Raw genomic sequence first — 23,950 nt, 5'->3', positions numbered from 1 at the left:
AAGTCTGTGTTCAGAGAGTAGATACTAGTGCTGAAAGACTTTTATATATTTCATTTAAGCTATTTCAAGAATTGGAGTAAAGTGGATATTAACCAGTTAATATAATATCCTAAATGCCAATGATCTGCACATAAATAGATGTATTGCTGTAAAAAAAAAAAAGTACAGTTGTAGAGGATAGAGACCTTGGGAGGAAATTTGCAGAAATATAATCACAGGAGTTGACTAAGGGATTTAGACGCAGAGAGGAAGATGCACACACACCCAGAAAAGAATGCCAGCTGATCATCATGAAGGACTTCATGGCTATGAGATCTTTTCTCTTCTTCCCGGGATACCATAAGGGCAGCTTTCTTCCTCAAAGACAGCTCAAATTGCTTTAGGAGTCAAAGGGTGACCACCTTAGCAGTGATGTGATCACATAACGGGTGGAATATTGGGGAAATAATTATGAAAAACAAGGCAATTTGGAGAGATTCTCCTACCCAGGTACTGACAGAGAGAAGCATGCACAGACCATTCGCATAAATCCTAAAGCTGAAGTCCCAAGGGGGCTATGACTAAGCATCCCAGAGATTTGAGCTCTGAGAAACACTGAAAGAACTAGTAGTAATAGGATCCCTCTGCTGCTGTTTTCTCTTTTCTAGTGAGGAACTGGGACCTTGGGGGACTGTTAGGGACACCCACAGAGTCAGACCTGCTTTGTTTCCTAGAACCTGTTACTTCGTGCAAAAGAAAGCATTGGTTATTGATGTGGTGCAATGATGTCGTTGTCAAATTCTCTGCATCAAAGAGGAAGAGATTTCCTCCTGAAGAAGACTCAGAAAACGTGACTGATGATTGCCTTAGCTGGCTTGCATAGCTGGTTATGCCACCAGGTGGACTTGGAGAAGTGATGCAAAATGAAAGGCAGAAATCAAACAGAAAGAGGCAAGGTTAGAGGATTTGAAACATCCGTCTTCCGTCGCCATCTTGGACCCTGATTCTGGCAGTGGTCTTGGATTTCTGTGTCTTTGTTTCCCTGCTTAGTAAATGGTAATGACAGCTAGGCCATAGACTATGTATTTGTTGTAAAACCCCATAATATCATGTAATGTGCCTTAAAATATTGCCTGGAAGTAGCAAATTATTTCAAGATAGAGGTATTGAGATATAAATATAGATGTAGATACAGATACAAATATAGACACACACATCCCAGTGCAGCTGTGCTTATTATACAGAACCCTACTGATGATAACCCCAAGTAACACTGGACTCCTTGCTTTTGAAACACATAGAAGTTGTTCCTGGCTCCAGGCTTTTGTACCTGCTGATCCCAATACCTGGAATGTACCTCTTCCCAATGTTTGCATGTCTTGTTCTTTTACTTCATTCAAATCTCTGCTTAGATATCACCTACTCAGAAAAGCCTTGAGTGACCTACCTGTGTATCTAAAATAGAACTGCCCCTCTGTTCTTTCCAGCCCCTTACTCTATTATATTGGCACAGTATTTATCACCATCTGAAATTATTGTGCATAGGTATTTGTTTATTTACGTATGACCTTTGTCTCCCACTAAAATGAGAGCTCCATGAGGGCATGGAGCTTATTCACATCCATGACACGTGTGCCTACGACAATGCCTCACACCCAGGAGGTAGCACAATATATTTTGCTGAATAAGTGAATGTTATCAAAACAAGCAAACGAGTATCGACTCTGTGGTTAAGGAGAAAGAAACTTATACGTTTTGCAATAAGGGTTTTAAGAAGTCTAAAAATATTATAATAGCTTCTCTTACTATCTATTGTAATGCAAATAGTCCATTGAGAGAGTAGGAGTTTGGCAAGAGGGAAGTTTAGCTTCTCCCAACATGAGTTAGTGCACGGCACTCTGGCCCTGACTTAAGGCTGTGGAGCTATAGTGGTAGGGGTGGGAGTGAGCTCCTACAGGAGGCAGTGGCAATGCTGGGGGCTGGTTTGGGGATAGTTAGACCTCTTTTTACTAAGCTCTGCTGGCCCCCTTGGGCTCCCTGGCCATCGTGCTAAGCGTACATGTGGCCATGCCAAGGCAGCTTCACAGTGAGCCACTCCTGCTTCCAAGCCAGACTGCCATCCCGAGGCTCCTCACCCTGGGGAAATTCTGATGGGGCTACAAGGAGGCCGCTGTAGTTAGATGGCTTGATGCAGTAGAGGTGGGATGGCCAACAGGTTATACCACAGGAGGAGCAAAAGAAAGACACCCCTGGGGACAGGGCGCCCAACACTTCCCTTCTCGCTGACTTCCCCCAGCTCCCTCTCACACTATCCTCTGCTGAAGGGTCACTTTGGCTCATTCATCTGTGCTCTCAGTGGCTTTTCCTGGTAACGTATCCTATATGTTCATTACCCTGTGCACAACATATGTCTGGTTTTTTCCTGATTTACGGTCTCAACAGGACGTGGATGTCCTCCTCTAAAGCCGATCAGCTACTGTCCATTTGCCTTTCTTCAGGATACCCCTCTGGGCTCCAAGGAGTATGTGCCAGCAGCCCCACTAGGGCTTACAGGAAGCTGCCTGTTTGGTTTAGCTGCTGGTTCTCCTTCCATATTTATTTCTCACAGTATTGTCCACCCCTGAGACCATTCACTAGAGCAACCACATGCAAGCAATTCATTTGACAAATATTTGTTGAGCATCCCAGCACTGGACTGTGCTGTCTCCCATGAAGTTGTAATCTAGAGGCTGGAGGAAATAGCAAACAGGTAACCACAGGAATAAGGATACCCTTACGGCTGACTGGGGCTGTGAGGGAAAGGGATTTACCATTATGATCTAACAAGGGAACCTGCTTTTGATGCCTAGGAACATGGTATTTAAGTTAAGTCCTGTTGGACAAGTGGAAGTTAGCCAGGTAAAAATTGAAGAGCAGCGTGTTTGAGGGACCTATGCCATCAGAAAAAACTAAAGCAGTTTAAGAAAGAAAGGGAAGATCAAAATGTGGAGGACCCTGCAAGGAAAGGACAGAGAAGCACGAAACCAGCAAAGGCGCTGAGATCAAACGGTGCTGAAGAGTTTTAATTTTATCATAAGGGCAATGGGAAGTCATTGAAGAGTTTGCTATTGTATTAACTGCGAATTGGAAAAAGGTCAGAAGGAAAATGGGGAGTGATTGTTGCAGTAGCCCAGGGGAAAGGGGGAGGAGAGAATGATGGAACTTGAAGATTTCTCAAAATGGAGGTGGAAAGAAGTAGACAGACTCGAGATGTCTTTGGAAGCATGGCCTTGGAAGGACATCTTAGAGTATTCCACAGGCCCTTGACTGCATACTTCAGGACTTCTACTGAGAAAAATGAAGCCCCTCTTATGATTAAACCACTGTCTCTGTGACATGTAGCGGATTGGTCCCTAACTGATATGGCCTCTTTATCCCTACATTGGCTAGGATTGTGATTCACTGTGGCTCATTCAATAATAGGCATAAAGTTCTTGGTTATGCCTAGCACATGGTAAGCCTGCAGTAAATGGTAGCTAGATGTTAAATGTTAGCCACACAGCTACACACAAGCTCAGCCATTGCAGCCTCTGTTGGGGCATTGTGGCCAACACCTTCTTCACAGAAAACTTCAGTGAGGAACTGGGACCTTGAGGCAGGGAATGGAAATGTCTTTGAAAAACCTTGTCTCCTGCTATCTTCTGTGAGCTAGTTTTTGCAGTCTTCTTCCATGTGACCCTCTAGACACACTGGCAAACGTTTGGGTGTCCTGTTATCAACCTGTTAGCAGAAGGGAACTGACAGCATCGCTAGATTAAGGAGTGAGCCACACTGTGTTAGTGCTGGGACTATCACAACCCACAGCCATTTGTTCACATTTCCACTGTGGCATCAACTCCGTCTTGCATTATGGTCATAGAACAAGCTCTGGAGGGCAGGAACCCTATCTCATTCAACTTTGTTTTCCCACAATGCACGTAGCACGGACTTTAGGTTGGTGCAAAAGTAATTGTGGTTTTACCATTACTTTTCATGGCAAAAACCACAATTACTTTTGCACCAACCAACAGTCCCGACCACAATGGGGCGCGGGACTGTATAAATACAAATGTGTTGAAATGGACCAAAATAAAGATATGTGCAAGGAAGCAAGAGTAGTGATTTATCACATGTGGATTGGTTGCTACCACTGAAGTCACACTTTATGTCAACTAACTTATTGAACCTCACAGGTAGGATGCAATAAGTATTATCGTCCCAGATTCTATGAATAAAAAACCTGTGTCTTAGTGTGGCGATTCCTCAAGGATCTAGAACTAGAAATACCATTTGACCCAGCCATCCCATTACTGGGTATATACCCAAAGGATTATAAATCATGCCGGTATAAAGACACATGCACACATATGTTGATTGCAGCACTATTCAGAATAGCAAAGACTTGGAACCAACCCAAATGTCTATCAATGATAGACTGGATTAAGAAAATGTGGCACATATACACCATGGAATAGTATGCAGCCATAAAAAAGGATGAATTCATGTCCTTTGTAGGGACATGGATGCAGCTGGAAACCATCATTCTCAGCAAACTATCAGGAAACCAAACACCGCATGTTCTCGCTCACAGGTGGGAATTGAACAATGAGAACACTTGGACACAGGAAGGGGAACATCCCACACCTGGGCCTGTTGTGGGATTGGAGGAAGGGGGAGGGATAGCATTAGGAGATATACCTAATGTAAATGACTAGTTAATGGGTGCAGCACACCAACATGGCACATGTATACGTATGTAACAAACCTGCACGTTGTGCACATGTACCCTAGAACTTAAAGTATAATAAACAAAATAAAATCTCAAGAAATTTTAATGCTTTTTATCACATTAAAAAAAGCAAAAAAAAAAAACTGTGTCTTAAAGGGAGGTGATGTCTTGCCCACAGTCACACGGAAAGTCGTTGTAAGCACAAGAAGCCCCGGTCTTCACTGCAGTTCACTGCATCATACAACTCCAGGAGGAGGGGGAGCACGCACCCGGGCCGCAGCGTGAATGGTGCCCCTCAGGGTCCTGCAGTGGAGCAGGACTGTACCAAATCCTGCAGCAAGGGTTTCACTGTTACTCTAATGCTATTGCCTGAATGTTTCCTTTTGCTGAAGTCCCAGCCATAAGGCCGTTCTCCAAGGGAAATATCACCTCTTTGGAACTTTTAGCCTATTGGGGCAGTTTATAGGCTTGATTTAGGCTTATAGGTTTTATCCCTTTTTGAATGCAATGAACAGACTCTAAGACAACTGATTTATTTACATTCAGCTAGTTGGCAAGTGGCTGATCTAGAACAGGAAACCAGGTCTGTGGACTCCAAAGCTCATTCACTTTTGCTTCCAGGCTTCTCCAACAGGAGTCTGGCTGGGTAGCCTTTGGACCCAAGATCGTGTGTCTGGACCATAGACTCATGAAACCGCAAAATAAGCTTACTTTTCATAATGCATTAGGAAGTCTAATGCAATCATTGTATCTGATGTTAAAGATGAAATATAAGACTTTAAATAAATTCCAGACTTGCCATAAACACCTGGGCTAGTGCTCCAGGTATGGTCCCAGTTAATCCCCAGTCCCTCAACTGTTTATCTCTTTCTGCAGTATTGGGGTGCTTTGGTGGAAAGGTTTGAGAAGCACAGGGCTATGCTACAGCGACTCCCCTAACACTGAGCTTCCACTTTTCACCACTGTGCCGAGAAAAGGAGTTGGTCAGAAACTGAGTTCCAATTTCAAAATCGCAAAGCAGCTGCTGCTTGTAGCACGTGCACTTTTTATGGGTATATTTCATCTGTAAGTATATCCAAAGAGGAATAAGGAAAATGAGCTTTAAATGTAGGTCATGTCTTCAACTCAGAGCATGGCATACAAAGTACATGCTCAGTAAGGGAAAGCTAACTTATTATATTATTTCTTAACTCTCACAATCATCATAGTAATCATCATGTCCTACAAAGCCAAGGTCACAATTGCTATGTGTTACATATATCACAGAGATAGCAGAAAAGAACCATAATGATGCCAAGTTGGCAGTTAGAACCATAATGATGCCAGGTTAGCATTTAGAACTCTCTAGAGAAGGTGGTTTTCTGCTGTTGTAACACTCACGTGAAGGCAGACATCAGTAACCATAGCAGAATGAACTTCCCCAGCTGAGAGGAAAGGAGACCTTATTCATTTTTAACTGGCTTTCATGTATTAAGTCCTCATTTCAGGCTAATGGTGGAATATAAATTCCAGCAGTCTTCAGTATTATTGAAGAAGCTGGGATTGACGGTGGGACAGCCACTCTCTCTACTCACTGGACAGGATGCACGCGGGACGGCAGTCATCACCACAATCACAGATGATGCAGAGAGTGCTGTTTGGAACGCAGAAAAGCCTTTGCTTTTCTGGCTCTGTTGACCAATCACTGCATTCATCCTTTTCTAAAAGCTACCTGGAATATCAGCCTGTCTCAGTAACTTCCGTAGGAAGAGTCTTACATTGGAGTTTTGGTCCTAAACCAGCATAATGCCATCATCGTAACATAGACAATGACACACATATTGCTTCTGCTTTCCTGGTTGCCTTTTCTCAGCACCTCGGTAGTCTCCGTGGCTTTTCACCATCAAAGGGTGCAATGCTTTTGTCTCAAATGCTAAAAGTTAGATGGTATCTTGGGTTCAACGCATAATGCTCAGGAGGCCATGAAAAGCTTGGTAACATTGCACATTTTAAAAAGGCAGCTTGATGAAATGTATATTTTTGGAATGTGCAGCTCCCCATTGCTGCGTGATGTGTAAACACAGTAACCTCACACCAGGCAGCGTGGTGTACTAGTACTTTCTAAGGGTTTCATTCTTCCATGGATCCACTTGGAAACTCCCTGTGAAGATTAAGAGTTACTGGGGAGTGAGGCTATCACCGGAAGGGGAAGAGCATGTTGTTCCTATCTAATGAAGAATCATTGTTTCTAGATCCAAATGTAATTCTAAAACTTCTGTGTGATGAAAGCTTAATGCTATACTGAGAGAAGATTTACTTGCTCCCCATTAGAGCCAAATGTAAAGTAAGATGAAATTACACTCGCTTCTAAAACTAGGGGTCCTTGGCTGTTTAGATTATACACAGTACACAAGCAGGAGGCCTTCCCCGTGTCATGGGGAAAATGAAACCCATGTGGGAGGTAACCTCGGGTGACATGGAGTCCAGGAAGCCATTCTGCCCCTCTATACACCTCACCAGGGAGTGTCAGGGCCTCCTCATTCTCCCTTAGCCAACTCCCAGGGAACCTGCAAAGGGGTGTGTAGAGGAGAGAGGGAAGAGATTGCTGTAAGGTTTGCGCTGGAAATGGACTAGGGCTGCTGTAGAACAACAGCAGGTTTTAGCCATTTGCTAAGCTCTAGAATGAGATAGCAATAGGGAAGGCACCAAGAGTTACCTAGGAAGGGAAGGGAGCGGTAGGATTGGGTCTTCACTTGGGAATGTGAAGATCTGATAAAGGGCTACCGATTTGGATTCTGGACCACAACTGCCCACCTCCTAGTGTTCAAAGCTCTTCTTGCTCCCCTGAAGTATGCCAGAATCAGAAGGGAGGGATGAGCAAGGAGAGTGTTGCAAACTGAATATCTGTTCCCCTCAAAATTTATGCATCAAAGCCCTAGCCCTCAGTATGACTCTGTTTGGAGATGGAGACCTCTGAGGAAATATTAAGGTTAAATGAGGTCATGAGAGTGGGTCTTTGATCCCATAAGATTAGTGTTCTCATGGGAAGAGGCATCTGAGAGCTCTCTCTTGCTCTTGCTCGCTCTCTCTTCCTTCCATGTGAGGACACAGCAAGAAAGCGACCACCTACTAGTCAGGAAGAGAACCCTCTCCAGAAAGCACATTGACTGGAACCTTGACCTTCAACTTCTAGCCTCAAAAACTGTAAGAAAATAAATTTCTGTTGGTCTGTGGAACTTCGTTGTGGCAGCCCAAGCAGACTAAGACAGAGAGCCCTTCCCACCCCTGCAGCTGAGTCCATGTCAGACTAGAGCTAAAATGCAGAGTGCTAAGCCTTTGGAGAGATGGTCCTGACCTAGTCTCTCTACTTCCTAGCTGTGTGCTCTTGAGTCGGTCCCTTGAAATTCCTCATCTCTTAAGTTGGGACAAAAGAACATGCCTGACCTACCCCACAGGATTAGTGGAGAATCTAATACGTAGACTAACTATAACAGCTGAGGTTTGTTGTACATTACTGTGTCCCAGGAGTTGTCCTAAGGGGTTTGTTTTTTATTTTATTTTATTTTATTTTTTTGAGATGGAGTCTCACTCTGTCACCCAGGCTGCAGTGTAGTGGTGTGATCTCGGCTCACTGCAACCTCTGCCTCCCAGGTTCAAGCAGTTCTCCTGCCTCAGCTGGGACTACAGGCATGCGCCACCAGGCCCAGCTAATTTTTGTGTTTTTAGTAGAGACGGGGTTTCACCATGTTGGTCAGGATGGTCTCGATCTCTTGACCTCATGACCCTCCCGTCTTGGCCTCCTGTAGTGCTGGGATTACAGGCGTGAGCCACCGTGCCTGGTTTGTTTATTTATTTATTTGGAAGGCTCATTGAAGTATAATATACCCATAGTATAGATCACTTTTCAGTACACAGTTCTGTGAGTCTTGGCAAACATGGTCATTTAACTGCCGTCACAACCATGAGGTAGAACATTTCCATCACCCTCAGGCTTCCTGTGTGCCTGACTAAAGCAAGTCCTCTCCTCCTCTCAGTTCTATAGTTTGTCTTTTTAAAATATCATGTAAAAGGAATCACCTAAGGGTTTTGAGTCTGGCTTCTTCCAAAGAAAGACATTTTTCTAATATCTACTCTTTGCAACAATATTTTGAAGTTGGCACAATTATTATAGAGTGAAGAGCTGTGGAAATGTTATAAAAAAGCAAAAAGTGTAGGCAAGCCTGAGGCATAATTATTATCATCATTTCTATTATTATTATTATTTCACAGTAGAAAAAATACAATCAAATTTGAATGTAAATTTTGTATTGAATTTGCCTTATCTAGAATCCAGGTGTCAGGAGATAGTCATAATAGCTCTGTGTCCTGTCCCTTCAAAACAGATGATAATTTGCCTTATTGGGGGAGAATAGATATTTAAAGACATAAAAAGTACTTGACAAAATATTGTTAACATTAACGTCCAGCACATCTTCTCTTTGACTAACCCAAAAATACTTGGCCTTGAAGTTACTAAGTCACTACCTTTTGTCTGTGACCAGATTGAAAGATGTTATAGGCTACAAATAACAGCAGTTCCAGGAGTGGCGGTAATCAATTTCCAGTACTCAAAAGAGGGAGATGAAGCTGGTTCCAGCACTCCCCCTTACCTGCCCCGAGCTATGTTCATTCAGGAGTGAGAGATGAGGCAGAAAAGCCTGTTTTTACGCACAAAGCATCCCCTGATTGAGTAGTCACACGCCTGGAAGCCCCTTATCACTCTTTGTAATAGGAGAATTCTCTTCCTCCTGGATGTGGTCATTGTCCAGCCACAATGACTCCAGGTTCTTCTCCAAAGGGAAGATTTTGTGGACATTGTATCTTTTTCTCTGAGACGGAGTCTCACTCTGTTGCCCAGGCTGGAGTGCAGTGGCACCATGTTGGCTCATTGCAACCTCCGCCTCCCAGGATCAAGCAATTCTCCTGCCTCAGCCTCCTGAGTAGCTGGGATTACAGATGCGTGACACCATCCATGGCTAATTTTGTGTTTTTAGTAGAGAAGGGGTTTCACCAAGTTGGTCAGGCTGGTCTCGAACTCCTGACCTCGTGATCTGCCCGCCTTGGCCTCCCAAAGTGCTGGGATTACAGGACCTGTTTTTAGCCTCCTATTACAGATACAGCATGTAATAAATAAATAAATAAGGTCTAGCTATTCCTTAAAGTTTACAGGTTCATGAATTTTTAAGGAACACATCAGGAAAAACTGCTGAAACAAAGCAATGGAGCATAGGGTGTGATGAGGAGGTCTAGGAGCCCCTTCAATATTTAATGCAACCGAAAGCCTCTGACAACTAATCATGTCTTAATGGGGCTTGCCCTTTGGCCTACAAGTTTCTAAGGGACTAGAATGTTTGGCTTCCAAATAAGTTATCACTCACTCACTGACTAAATACCACAAGCTGAAAGTGGCCTCCCAGGCATCATTGGTCTTTGCTAGTTGAGTTTAGAAGGTCCCAGATTGTCATTACTCACCTCTAAATCACTAGCAGCTTCAAAGCCAGAGAGGCATTTGCTTTGGGTCTGTCAAAAGGCTCCTGTCTACCAATGTGACTCTCAGAAGCACAGAAGGAAGATGACAGAAGGAGAGTGAATTTTGGTGGGGTATGATCCTTTGGGGGAAGTAAGAGACAAATGAGAAAAGACTAAATGTGACACTGGCATTTGTACTAGGTCTGGACAAGTGAGATTTGAGAGGAGGATTCTAGGAATGAACAGGGAGGGGCAGTACGGAGAAGAGTGGATATAGTAGAAGAGAAGGGAAGAAGATGGGGATGCAAGGAGGATGATAAATGCATTTTCTAAGAAGCCCAACATAGTGGGGAGAGCTAACCTGTCACTTCCTCTCTCGTCTCCCAGTATACCTGGAAAATGAGTGGTGCATTCCTCATTAACTTGTACCAAGGATAACAAACAACTCATAGGAAAGAACCTAGCCTGTCAGCATGAAGAGACGTGGGATAGAGAGCTATCTTCAATACCATTTGGTTGCCAATTCATATTTACATTTGCTCAGCAAATTCCTTCATTTCCCTAAATTCCAGTCTTCCAATTTCAAAAAACAAATTGTTCGTTAGCCACAAACAACTGAAATTTTTCACAATTTACAACCTAATGACCAGAGTGTGTACTTTGAATTTATTGAGTAAGAAATAAACTTTACAGTCAAACCAATTAGATGTGTCCATTCTGATTTAAATATAAAATCTTTGATTTCTAATACAAGATATTTACACCAAGGGCCTTTTAGTATTTTTTTCAGGATTTACTGTCTTGAAATACCTTTCAGACAGGTAGATTTAAAGAATGTTCAGGCCTGGGTATTTTAACTAGAATGCAGTTATTTTTCTCTACATATCACTATCAAAATTATGAGGTGTCATAGAAATAAATATTAAGGGCTAAAAGAAGAGTTCTTTTCTTGATATATTTTAAAAACAGGGTCCATTTTTTTTTCGGGTTGATTTATTTTAGGCACTATGGAATTTCTTTTTGGCCTTGTGCCTCAGACATTGTTCTGATTAGCTTTGCTGATTTAACCAAGTTGCAGTAATTTAGCAGTCCTGATGGTCATCTGGTTTTTAAAATTATTTTTGCGTAGTTTAACTTCCTTCTTTAGTCTCTCCTAATTTTCTCCAGCCTCAGAAGAGATGTGATACTAGTAACTATCTTTAGAAAAATACTCCTTTATGTTATACATAATGAACTCTTCCTAGACTTCATTCCCAGACATAATAATTCCAAGTCTGCAACGTGGACACTCCCCCTGTCTACTGTACAGGCGGCAAACCTAGGCATGGGATTTCTTACACAACTTAGAGAGCCCTTATACTCCTTGTGAACCACAGTAGATTTGGCTGCATTTTGAGAAGTTATGAATTTCTTATTTGTAGCATCAAATAGGTGAGACTGTTTCCATCCATCTAATCTAAGGCTTGGTTCTATCGAGAGTTTACAGAAATGACTGGAGAATGTACGGGAAGGTAGTGAAGACTGATCTCTTTCAGGAAACACATTGAGACAAGCAGCAGCACTCACGAGGAACCCACTGAAGACATGGTATGCTTACCAGCCTCTGCCTCATCTCCCACCAGAAAGTACTGAATTGTGTACATCTCTCTTGAGGCATGTGATACATTAGGCAAAGAGAGGAGTTCCTTCTGTATTCCCAGAGCTACACTAACAGTACTAGAACCATCCCTGCACTGCAGCAGGGAGGGAGAGTTTTTCTTGAAGTGGTGGGACTTGAGCTTGCCTTTAGGAGACCTTTGGGAAGTAGGGAGAAAGGGAAGAAGATCAAACTTTCTAAGAGGCATGAGTAACTTGGCCCTGGATGGGAAGCCACCTAAACTTGCTGGTGAACACAGAGTGTGTATGGAGACTGGAGAAAGCAGAAAAGCAGAGTGGTCCATCCTAATGAATACAGGTTGTCCAATGGGGAGAGGTTTGGTATGTGGCTTTAGGTAAACTACTTAAACTCACTGACTTTTAGGGGCATTACTTGCACTATCCAGGTGAGTCCATGTCTGCTCTAGAGCATAACCACTGGGTTCAAGTGGGATAATTGAATAGAAATTCTTTGTAAATGGTGAAGACTGAGTGTTGATGGATGATTATGGTGGCGCCTAGGTGGTGGGTGACTCTGGAATCACAGCGTTTTTGTGCTGGAGGTAACCAAGAGCTACCCTAACTCTTCACATTTTACTATTAAAGACAGAAGCCAGACCTAAGGGTACCTGCTCAGGCTAGTTAATAGCAGCACAAGAACTAGAACTCCAATCTCTTGGGTTGAGGAAAATAACAATTGCAAGTCCAAGTCAACTCTCCAGATAACTGGGTTTCTCATCTTGCACCAGATCAACCTGGTGAGTTTAGTGAAGACCATGAGACCCCATTCAGCTTGATTACTGGAGAGTCCCGGAGGCCCCAGGGCATCTCAGGCTGGGAACAGGAATTCTGACTCCCAGTGTCATTCCTGGGATCACATTCCATCTCACAAATATTTAAGCAAGGGCATGAGGGCAAGTTGCCAAGTAGTGCGATGCAAAACAAATGTCTCATTGTGTTTGTTGCTGCGCAGTGTGTTGTTTGTGTGGTCCAAAAACCGTCAAGTGACTATAACTAGAATGTGACAGTAATTTGTAACAACAGTGACTTTTTTTGCAGGGGAAGGGTCTGCTTTTGCGACATGCTTCAAAATTCTGAGAAAGGGTTGCAAAAGAAATGTTCAGAAATGTTCTAAATGGGCTTAGAAAACTTGTGAACCCTGTCTGAACTTTTATTAGATTGTCCCACCACTCACCCATTTGACATCTGAACAAGGAAAGCATTATTTATAACAGCATGCGTGAAATCCCAGAAGGGATTCTTGAAAGAATTAGAGTGAAAAATCCGCCCCAAAGAGACAGCAAGCAGAAAATAAACGATCAGTTGAGAAAACATGTAAATCAAAATGTGAATCTTTTGTTCTCTCTCTCTTCTTTAGAGGAAACAAAAGCTGTTTCTTGGCCATTAGCAATGCAGGAGAGAGAACCAGCATCAGATTTTCTATCTTGCACTGCCAATGACCAAAAAAAAAAAAAAACAAAAAAAAGTGGGTGCTGCTGTCAAAGGAGCCACTTGGTTATGGCCAAATGAGGAGTTCAGGAGAGTGAGATATAATGATTCTTCTTAACATCTCCAGAATGGCTGCTTCTTGTGGAGGAAGTAAGTGAGTGAAGGTTCCAGAGAAGAAAGCCACACCTCAAAAGCATTTAATACTTTAAGACTTAGAAAGCACTTTCACAAATGCCTGCTCCAGTAAATACCTCCCAACAACATTGGGAGGTATACATTGGTACCTAAATATAATTATTCCACCTTGGCCACAGAGACATTTGGCAACTAGTCAAGGTTACCCAAGTAGGAAACAGGTGACTGAGCTATTGGAAACCAGCTATTGTCATCCACTGCATTGCAGTTGTGAATGTCCAGATAGATATGGAAATCCTAAGATCTTGCTGAATTAACACACCCCTAATTGTATTTTTAGCTGTCTTGTTCGAGACATATATAAATGGTTATCTCTCCCCAACACACATTCAAATAGTTTAATTTCCCAAAGTTAAGTTTGTTCTTTCCTGCCAAACTCCTCATATACTTTAATAAGGCTCAGTCCCTGATGGATCTCCTTAAATTGAAGAGGGTTGCAATTTATAGTACATTTGACACATTTGATCTAGGAACTTCTGGGATTGCCAGCTTTTAACATTTTGAGGGACTGATAGCAGAAAGAACACCATGCTGGGTCATAATATCCCAGTCTCTTGTTACTCCCACACACTAACTACATACTGATTATAAATCTGGATTCTAATTTCAATATTTTCATAAAAGAAATAACTATGTCTTTTTCACTAAGAACTAGGCCCTCTCACTCCGTGTAACTCTGGGATGAAACCCTCAGAGCCATGCATTTGTCCACTCTTTTAAGCCTTTTAGCTTTAAAATTTTCTGTAAAATTCAAGGTTTCACACTTCTAAATAGCTCTTGCAGGAAGGCTCTTTGCAGGAAGCAATTCATTCCTTCCCACAAAAGAACGCCACTCTTAGTAAGTTCTACACTTCTTTCTAAGAGATTAGCAGACACTTCCCTTTCCTGGATGTTAAAACAAAACAACACAACTCAGACAGCATAACAAGACCAGGTCCCAGTCTTTATTGTGAGATTCCCACTTCTCTAAGCCACTTTGACCACTGGGGTCCTATTTTATCTAAAGAGAAAGAACAGCAACACCAAAATGCACAGCGGAGCTGGTTGTACCACAGCAGTATGCGGAGATGAACAATGATGATATGAGCTCTTCTTTATGAGGTAGGAAGAAGGTGAAAATGAGAGCGGTAAGGCTAAAAATAAGATGTATAGCAAAAGGGATTGTTTTTCTCTTTGATTTCATCTTACCCATTTTTTTTTTGTTTGTTTGTTTTGCATGTTAGGTAAGCAGAATAAGGCCATGTTTGTATCTTAAGAGGTCCCAAGAAAATGCTTGCTGTGTAGATGAAAATGGTCTGTTAAAATGTGTAGACCTCTGTCCCATCTGCACCACTTGCTGGAAGTGTCACCCCAGGCAAGGTCCCATAATTGCCAGGAGCAATTTCATCATCTGTAGGCTAGAGGAGCCACCGGGAGTCCTGAGTTCTTTATGGTTTGCTCACGTAATTAAATGGCACCGGACGTGTGTAGATGTTTTCTAAACTATGTGGTACATTCCAATTATGGTTTCAGAGAATGGCAAGGAGTCTAGAGATGCTTTATTCTAGGGGTTAACAATCTTTGAAAATGTGTGTGCCAAAGTGCCCAGCACATAAACAGAAGGGTCATTTGCCTAGCTCTGCGAGGTGGCAGCAGCATCCCTGAATGGTCCAAAGCAGTCCTCTCCTTGCCACTGCCATGTGGGCTGCCCAGACCTGGTGGGATCATTCTACCCTCATACTGCAAGTCCTCCCAAGCATCTGGAAACATCAGGTCCTCTGGGTATATCAGCAGATTCCCTCTCCCAAAGTCCTAGGTACCCAGGGGTCACAGAGTTATGAACAGGGCAGATATTCACCAAGCCAGAAATGTGCTGAGATAGCTGTACCCATGTTTACCACCCACATCCTTTCTGGTTTGTCAGTGTCTGTGCCACACTGATTGCAGTTTGAGTATTGACCCTGAGGGTGACTGTTGCCACCACCTTCAGACATGAGGTAAGACCATAAGAGAAGTCTCTGTCCATTAAACACTGATGACCTGTCACTGCTGAAGGAAGAGGGAGGAAATCTAACACCAATGAAAACCAACTTAGCCTTTATGAGCTTTTTGTTTATTAAAAGCTGAATAGTAAAGATGGTCACATGAGCCAGTAGTTTTTATCCCTATTTGTCAAATTTGGATGCATCATACAGAGAAGAATGAAATAAAATACCCTCCTCCTTTTGTACTCTTGTGCTTTCTTTGGTGCTAAGAACATCACTGGGAATCACCAAGCATGTTAGACATCTCTGACACTTCAGCCTCTTGGGTTCTGGGGTAGGGGAATATTTTTCAGGTAATGCTAGTTTTATTTTCTTCCTTTAATAAATACTAACTGGATATTGAGAATTAGAATTGGGCAGAAACTCTATGCACCATTACTCTATAAACTCAGGACCCAGAGTTGTTACAGAGGTCCAACTTTTTGCTGTAGGATAAGCCCACCTGCTCTCAGGTGTCAGGCACACTGTGTAGCCTGGTGGTGCTGGGGGGTTACCAGGATGGAAAGCGGAACTTACCAGCCACAGGACTGCTGTGCAGAAATCTGTTCATGGGTTTGAAATCAGGCATCCCTGACAAACCCGGAAATGAGCTTCTTAACTTTCCTCCATGAAGCAGAAAGTCATATACAATTTTACTTTGTCAAAGAAAGTTTTATTTGCCTGTACTAATGCAATTGCTACCTGATGCCCCAGTCTCGGTGTTTTCATTAAAGTGGGCATTTAAAAAAATGTATTTATCTATTGTGGTAAACAATCTAAGGAGCAGTGCCCTGTAATAGAGGAAAGTCCTGAGCTTAGAATCCAAAGACCTGAGTTTTTGTGTCTGTAAGCAATCTGAATCTCATTGCCTTATCTGTAGAAGGAGAATAATAATGCCTGACCTGCCTATCGCTGAGTAATGGTGGAGGGGTTTGAGTCAGCATCATGTACACATAAGACCTGAAGGCAGAAGGAGGCTCTAGCCTTGCCAAGGAAGTAGAGTCACTGGTTGGTCATTTTGGATGCAGAGCCCCTCTTTGTTCTCCTGGTCAAAGTGATCTTGTTAATTAGAAGATTGAGTCATCCTCCTAGCAGAAAGTGCATGTATGTGTGTGTAGTTTTATTTATCCAAGGTGATCATCTACCTAATCAGCATCCCTGCTCCTATCTGGTTTTGAGAGAAAGAATTGCAAATAATATATTTTTAAATGATTTGAATCACTCTTTGCCCTCTGTCTCTGTTGCTTGAGACTATGAAGAAATCATATATCCCTTATGTATTTATAAACAATTAAAACTATAAAGTGCATATAAGGAAAGCAAACAGTGTCCCCCTGCATCTCCCTTCCGCACCTGGTTTTGGAGTGACTGATGCCTCCCTGTTGATCCCTTTCTCTCCAGGTCGGTGGCCACACGATGCTGCCCATTCGTTGGATGCCTCCAGAGAGCATCATGTACAGGAAATTCACGACAGAAAGTGACGTCTGGAGCCTGGGGGTCGTGTTGTGGGAGATCTTCACCTATGGCAAACAGCCCTGGTACCAGCTGTCAAACAACGAGGTGTGCAATGGGTCTGGCCAAAGCCCTCCAGAGGGCTGAGATCCCAGAGGCTTCCACCAGCTGGGGCCTTGTTTTGGGTTGGAAGACCATGTCAGGACGTTATCTTATGGGGTTGTGTTGGCAGCAGCACTTCCCAAGTAGCCTGCTATGTTTCTAAATTTCATGGTCAAAGTGTAGTCACTCTGAGAAAGCAAAGCACAGCGCTCGCTGATATGTCCTTGCTCCTCTGGTGGTGGGATGGAGGAGTCACTTTATGCAGCTCATCTGATAAATTAATAGCAGATGTAGCATTCCAGAACCCATACAGTCCAGCAAATTCTTTAGTATTGTTCCAGCGAAGTTTCAAGGTCCTTTCCCTTTTGAATATTTCACCAGAACTTTAACTTCTAGTGAAAAACTCAAGCGTTTTGTTTTTTCTATTCTTGCTCTTGCAAATATGTTTATATTTGAGGCACAGCTTCTTGGTCAGGCACCCCACATCTTTTTCAAATCCATGTCTGTCTTTTCAATCCAGTTCCTTTATCCAATAGCCTGCGAGGTTTCCTGTCAGTCAGTGCCTTAATACATAAGTGACTCACGTTCCATCTCAGACCAACAAAAACCACAACATGCTCCAGTGTGAGGTTTGGGAGCATTCCATATAAATTATTTTTCCACCGGTTTTGTGAAATCAGAGTGGCTTGGAAAAATGGATATAAGCCAATCAAATTAAACACAATATAAACTAACCTATAATAATTGTTCTCTTCCTTCTGAGAAAACGAAACCAAGACTGGGCTTCTTTTGTAAAAGCCCCTCTTCTGCTGTTTCTTGTGCTAACATTTCTTTGATGTGCATTGCTTTTCCTCCTGTCTCATCCTATCTTTGATCTCTGTCCAGGTGATAGAGTGTATCACTCAGGGCCGAGTCCTGCAGCGACCCCGCACGTGCCCCCAGGAGGTGTATGAGCTGATGCTGGGGTGCTGGCAGCGAGAGCCCCACATGAGGAAGAACATCAAGGGCATCCATACCCTCCTTCAGAACTTGGCCAAGGCATCTCCAGTCTACCTGGACATTCTAGGCTAGGGCCCTTTTCCCCAGACCGATCCTTCCCAACGTACTCCTCAGACAGGCTGAGAGGATGAACATCTTTTAACTGCCGCTGGAGGCCACCAAGCTGCTCTCCTTCACTCTGACAGTATTAACATCAAAGACTCCGAGAAGCTCTCGAGGGAAGCAGTGTGTACTTCTTCATCCGTAGACACAGTATTGACTTCTTTTTGGCATTATCTCTTTCTCTCTTTCCATCTCCCTTGGTTCGTTCCTTTTTCTTTTTTTAATTTTCTTTTCTTTTCTTTTTTTTTTTTTAAGTCTTCCTTGCTTCACGATTCTTACCCTTTCTTTTTAATCAATCTGGCTTCTGCATTGCTATTAACTCTGCATAGACAAAGGCCTTAACAAACGTAATTTGTTATATCAGCAGACACTCCAGTTTGCCCACCACAACTAACAATGCCTTGTTGTATTCCTGCCTTTGATGTGGATGAAAAAAAGGGAAAACAAATATTTGACTTAAACTTTGTCACTTCTGCTGTACAGACATCGAGAGTTTCTATGGATTCACTTCTATTTATTTATTATTATTACTGTTCTTATTGTTTTTGGATGGCTTAAGCCTGTGTATAAAAAAGAAAACTTGTGTTCAATCTGTGAAGCCTTTATCTATGGGAGATTAAAACCAGAGAGAAAGAAGATTTATTATGAACCGCATTATGGGAGGAACAAAGAAAACCATTGGGATCAGCTGGCGTCCGTCCCTACTTAGGAAATTCTCAGCGACTGTTAGCTGGGAAGAATGTATTCGGCACCTTCCCCTGAGGACCTTTCTGAGGAGTCAAAAGACTATTGGCCTCTGTGCCATGGATGATTCTTTTCCCATCACCAGAAATGGCAGCGTGCAGTAGAGAGCAAAGATGGCTTCCGTGAGACACAAGATGGTGCATAGTGTGCTCGGACACAGTTTTGTCTTCATAGGTTGTGATGATAGCACTGGTTTGTTTCTCAAGTGCTACCCACAGAACCTTTGTCAACTTCAATTGAAAAGAGGTGGATTCATGTCCAGAGATCATTTCGGGGTCAGGTGGGAAAGCCAAGAACTTGGAAAAGATAAGACAAGCTATAAATTCGGAGGCAAGTTTCTCTTACATTGAACTTTTCAGATCTCACTTCCCTCCGACCCCTAACTTCCATGCCCACCCGTCCTTTTAACTGTGCAAGCAAAATTGTGCATGGTCTTCGTTGATTAATACCTTGTGTGCAGACACTACCGCTCCAGACATCGTTCCCCTGATAGGTAGAGCAGATCCATAAAAAGGTATGACTTATACAATTAGGGGAAGCTAATGGAGTGTATTAGCTGAGTATCAATGTCTCTGGGTTGTACGGTGGTGATGGGTTTTAATGAATATGGACCCCGAAGCCTGGAAATCCTCATCCACGTGGAACCCACAGGACTGTGGGAAGGGCAGAATCAATCCCTAAGGGAAAGGAAACCTCACCCTGAGGGCATCACATGCACTCACGTTCAGTGTACACAGGTCAAGTCCCTTGCTCTGGGCTCTGGTTGGGAGAGTGGTTTCATTCCAAGTGTTCTCCATTGTCAGTATGCTGTCTTTGTTTCCTTCACTCCATTCAAAAAGTCAAAATACGAAATTTGTGCCGACCAAGAACTGGAAATGTGCTTCTGGGCATAGTCACCAGTTTTGCAAAAAGAGGGCGCAAATTTAAATAGAAATTTACAGCTATTTGAATGGTCAGATATACCAAGAAAGAAAAATATTTCTGCTCCTCAAGAAAACTTGCTACCCTCTGTGAGGGGAATTTTGCTAAACTTGACATCTTTATAACATGAGCCAGATTGAAAGGGAGTGATTTTCATTCATCTTAGGTGATGTTATTTCTTATTTGTTTCTGAAGGTGCGATAGCTCTGTTTTAGGTTTTGCTTGTGCCCGTTAATTACTCAAACACCTTGTTTTTCATTAAAGGCTTGGAAAGTCAATTCTCAAAAATTCAAAAGTGTAAATTAACAGAGAACAAAAGGAAATCCAGTAGCATCTGCAGTCAAGCGAGGGAGATGACAAGATGAACCTTATGTCCATTCAAGTTATATGCTGACCTATGAGAGATAAGAGTTGGGTCGTTTGTTCTCTTTGTTGGTGATTAAAAAAAAAACAAACCCTTCAGAATACATATAATAACATAATGAAAGCCATATCTCCGTGATATATACGTGCATGTATGTATCATATTAAGGACCCATGGTACTGTTAAAACACTGTAGAACTCTGTGACGTAGTAAGGAAGGGGCAGATTTGTACAAAAACTTTTCTGGATTCCATCAGCGATGACCTGAAAACCAACACAGGCTTGTCATTCTGCATGTCTGGCCAGCTGCTCTCGGGGGAGAAACTACAAGTATTTATTTTATTTTAAGAGAGCAAAGTAGGTAATAATTTAAGGGATCAAATTCAAGGAGGGCTGTGCAGTTTTAGAGCAAAGATTTGTTTAAGGCCAATGAGACTTTGGGAGCATCCCATTCCAGTTTTGTCTTTTTTTTTCTCTGAAAGAAAAAAGCAAAAAATAAAATAAAATTCCACTTATACCTTCTGACAAGTCCCTAAAGGTCTTGAAATAAAAGGTTCTATGCAAGTGCAAAGTTTTATAGTTATTTATATTGCTGATTATTACTATTACTATCTCTGTTGTCTTAGGAGTATGTGCTGATTTCAGAGACACCTCTAATTGAAAGAATATCAGATTGCTTTTAAAGTAGCTGAATGAGCCACAGAATATCTGAAATTATTCATTGCTGTTCCTCCACCACCCCCTTTCTCATGGTCTGATTTTTAGAAGAGTAGCATCCTTGTTCTAAAATGTCATGATCACCAAATATGGCCTTCCATCAAATTTGTGAAAACTACAATTTAACAGTGACAAACCTAATTCTCTAGCCCAAACCTGGTCTGACAATCATTTCCATTTAGAAGTCATTGAATAGTTTTCCAAACACTTTCCATGTGTGTTAGCAAATTATTCCTATTTTGTGTAAATGAGGACATTGAGACTCAGAGACCCTCAGAAGCATGCTAGAAGTCTCCAGCCTAGCTTCCGGCGCCACTGGGACTGAATCCAAGTACTCTCACTCTGAACTTCATGGTTCTGTCCACTAGAGACTCTAATATACAAACAAGCAGTTCAGGAAAGAAAGCATGCTAACACATTCATGAAGCAGTATATGAAGTTAGAAGAACACAAGGAAATACAGGAGATGACAAGCAGCTGAGATACTGTGATATGTAATCATGCTCTTATCTTCAGCTAAATTCAGCTAAATCCTTGTACACTGAACCAATGTCATAATCAGGCTTATTTAGAAAACACTTTGAACTATGCTATAAAAGATTATATCAGAATTCATATTATACATGTGTTCACATCAGCACTACCTGTGATATTTTCATGTATTTATATGTGTTATAAATATTTGATTTATACATATACAAATGCACATACATAGTGTGTTTGTGTGTTTATGTATAAATTTATAGGCACACAATAATAGAGATAATTATAAGTAGGGTGAGGTATGAATAATTTGCTTAAAATATGCTAAATAACCAAAACTGTTTAACGTCATGTTGCTGTTAGTGCTTCCATTCTCCATGTGGGTAGGACTACATCACACTTTTCAATTCTGTGCAGTACTGCATGGGTGGAAGACATATTTAAGATAATGTGCTTCCCAAAACAACTGAATAAAAGCCATCCCACTACACTGAGTGCTTTCTCTGGCTCCTTGCAAAGGAAGATACTTTTTGTAAAGGTCCAGGAAAGGAACATTGCTTTCTTTTTGTCTTTCAGCACACTTGTATTATGCTCACCTTGTCTTTGTCCCACTGTGACCCCTTGACACTTGAGTTCAGAGTTCAAGCATTCCAAATATAAATTGGAATGTTGGCAGCCCAGTGTCTCGAAGGCCAATGATGAGCTGTCCAAGACCCCACAGTGAGATGAGCAACTCTTAGGAATTCCCACATGCGAGAGTGAATACACCAACTAACAGTATAGAATGCTGTCCTTTCCAAAGCGTCCTGACTGCAGGATTACCTGGTCAAGAATGGACTTTCTTTGAATCTTTCTTTTTGCAGATTGGACAGCCTGTAATACCAATACCATTGTTGTATCTAACTAAATAAATGACTACATATACACACATACCCTCAATTTTCTTGCTTCTCCATTTTCTTTTTCCTTCCCTGTTTCAGGACTTTTATTTTCAATGTTGACCTTTGGTTTGGCCATATATCACTGTTACAGGAAATCTCATGAGAGGAATGGCTAGGGACCCAACTCTCCAAATGTCTGAGTTAGCAGTTACAGCTGACTTTTTATGATGCATAATTGGAATGTGGAGCCTCTGAGGTTGTGATAGCTTGTACATGAATTTCAAACGTTGTTCTAAAGAATGAGGGGTGGGAGGGATTTACAGTTAGAAACGACAGTGCAGGAAGGGGTATTTTCTTGTTGTCAGGGCTGGAATGAATCACTGCTGCTCAAGTCAAAGGTTCTTGAATATGCTTAGTTTTTGCATTTCCCCCCCTTCTCCTTTGACCTTTATTTATTTAATTATGTATTTATTTATTTATATACTTTTGCTCCATTCATCACAAACACAAAGCAAAGCAAAAAAAATACAGATATATATATATATATCTGTATATGTGTTGTAGGCAAAACACTGTGAATTTCACAACCACCACCAAGCAACTATATTGCCATCTTGACATACGTCTCAGGAGACGAAATGAGAAAAGATGGGGATGTCATTTTTTTAGTCTATGCGTTCGAGGCCAGGTCCATGTTTATTTATTTCTTTAGTCTATGCATTAATGAAAATGATCCTGAGTGGAGGTTAGTTGAACGTTCAAAGTACTGGAGCAAGCATCATAAAAGCTGCTAGTAGCCGTGCGTTTGAACAGGAAAAAAAAATTAGGGAAAATGAAATGTAAAGGCCTGTATCTTGCAGCTTGTATATCTTACTATTGCTTTAAAAATGTATAAAACAGCTGGAAATGTTTTAAATACAAGGTCTTTGAATTAAATGTGGATTTTAAATATGTAATCCCTTGACAAATGACCAAATTATGGTGAACTATAGCTCCCTGTGTTCTTCGATCAATACCTATAACTTACAAATCTGCCTGGAGATGTGGACATTCTGCATTTGCTTCTGTATCTGGAGAGATGTTTGTATATATCCAGGCCATACACACACACATTTCCATATCTCTCTGCAGATATATTTCCCCTTCAATTGTGACCTGGTATTTGGAACTCTCCTTTTCATTTCGTTTCTCTTCCTTTTAATGTGATGTCTCTGTGCTAATACCAGTTCTTGTTTTGCAATCTGTTTTGAGGTCCATTGCTTTACTAAGACCAACTGCATCTTGGCTGATTTCAAAGTGACACCTGAATACAGTGTTTAAAAAAAAAAAGTTTTGTTTGTAAATCATGTGACCAGCTTCTCTCAACCTGACATGGAAAGTCTCTTGTACTACAGTGTATTTAATAAAAATGATGTCTTACAATAAATAACATACTCTGAAAGAGAGACTAACAATGACATGATGATTACTTTTTAAAAATGTATAGAATTTCCATAAGCATGGTGTTCTCTTTATTCTATATGTATATATGTCTGTTTTTGGTTTTGGTTTTGTTTAAAGACAGGGTCTTGTAATGTTGCCCAGGCTGGAGTACATTGGCTATTCACAAGCATGATCATAGCTCACTGCAGCCTCAAACCCCTGGGCTCAAGCCATCCTCCCGCCTTAGCCTTCTGACTACCTGGGACTA

General features: G+C 41.8%; 1 protein-coding gene across 2 annotated transcripts in view; it reads left to right on the top strand.

Annotated features, from left to right (window-relative positions):
• Positions 1-23,711, top strand: part of NTRK2 (neurotrophic tyrosine kinase, receptor, type 2) — a 374,546-nt gene extending 350,835 nt beyond the window's left edge. For both annotated transcript variants that reach the window (XM_011945896.1, XM_011945895.1), the window contains 2 exons: positions 16,897-17,055; positions 17,935-23,711. In XM_011945896.1, the coding sequence (XP_011801286.1) occupies positions 16,897-17,055; positions 17,935-18,120 (345 nt within the window). In that variant the 3' untranslated portion in view covers positions 18,121-23,711. The remainder of the gene's footprint in view (positions 1-16,896; positions 17,056-17,934) is intronic.
• The last annotated feature ends 239 nt before the right edge of the window (positions 23,712-23,950 follow it).

This window comes from Colobus angolensis, unplaced genomic scaffold (genome assembly GCF_000951035.1).
Source record: "Colobus angolensis palliatus isolate OR3802 unplaced genomic scaffold, Cang.pa_1.0 Scaffold246, whole genome shotgun sequence".
NCBI lineage: Eukaryota > Metazoa > Chordata > Mammalia > Primates > Cercopithecidae > Colobus > Colobus angolensis.
Note: the sequence above shows the minus strand (reverse complement) of the source record. Positions and strands in the feature narration are given on the sequence as shown.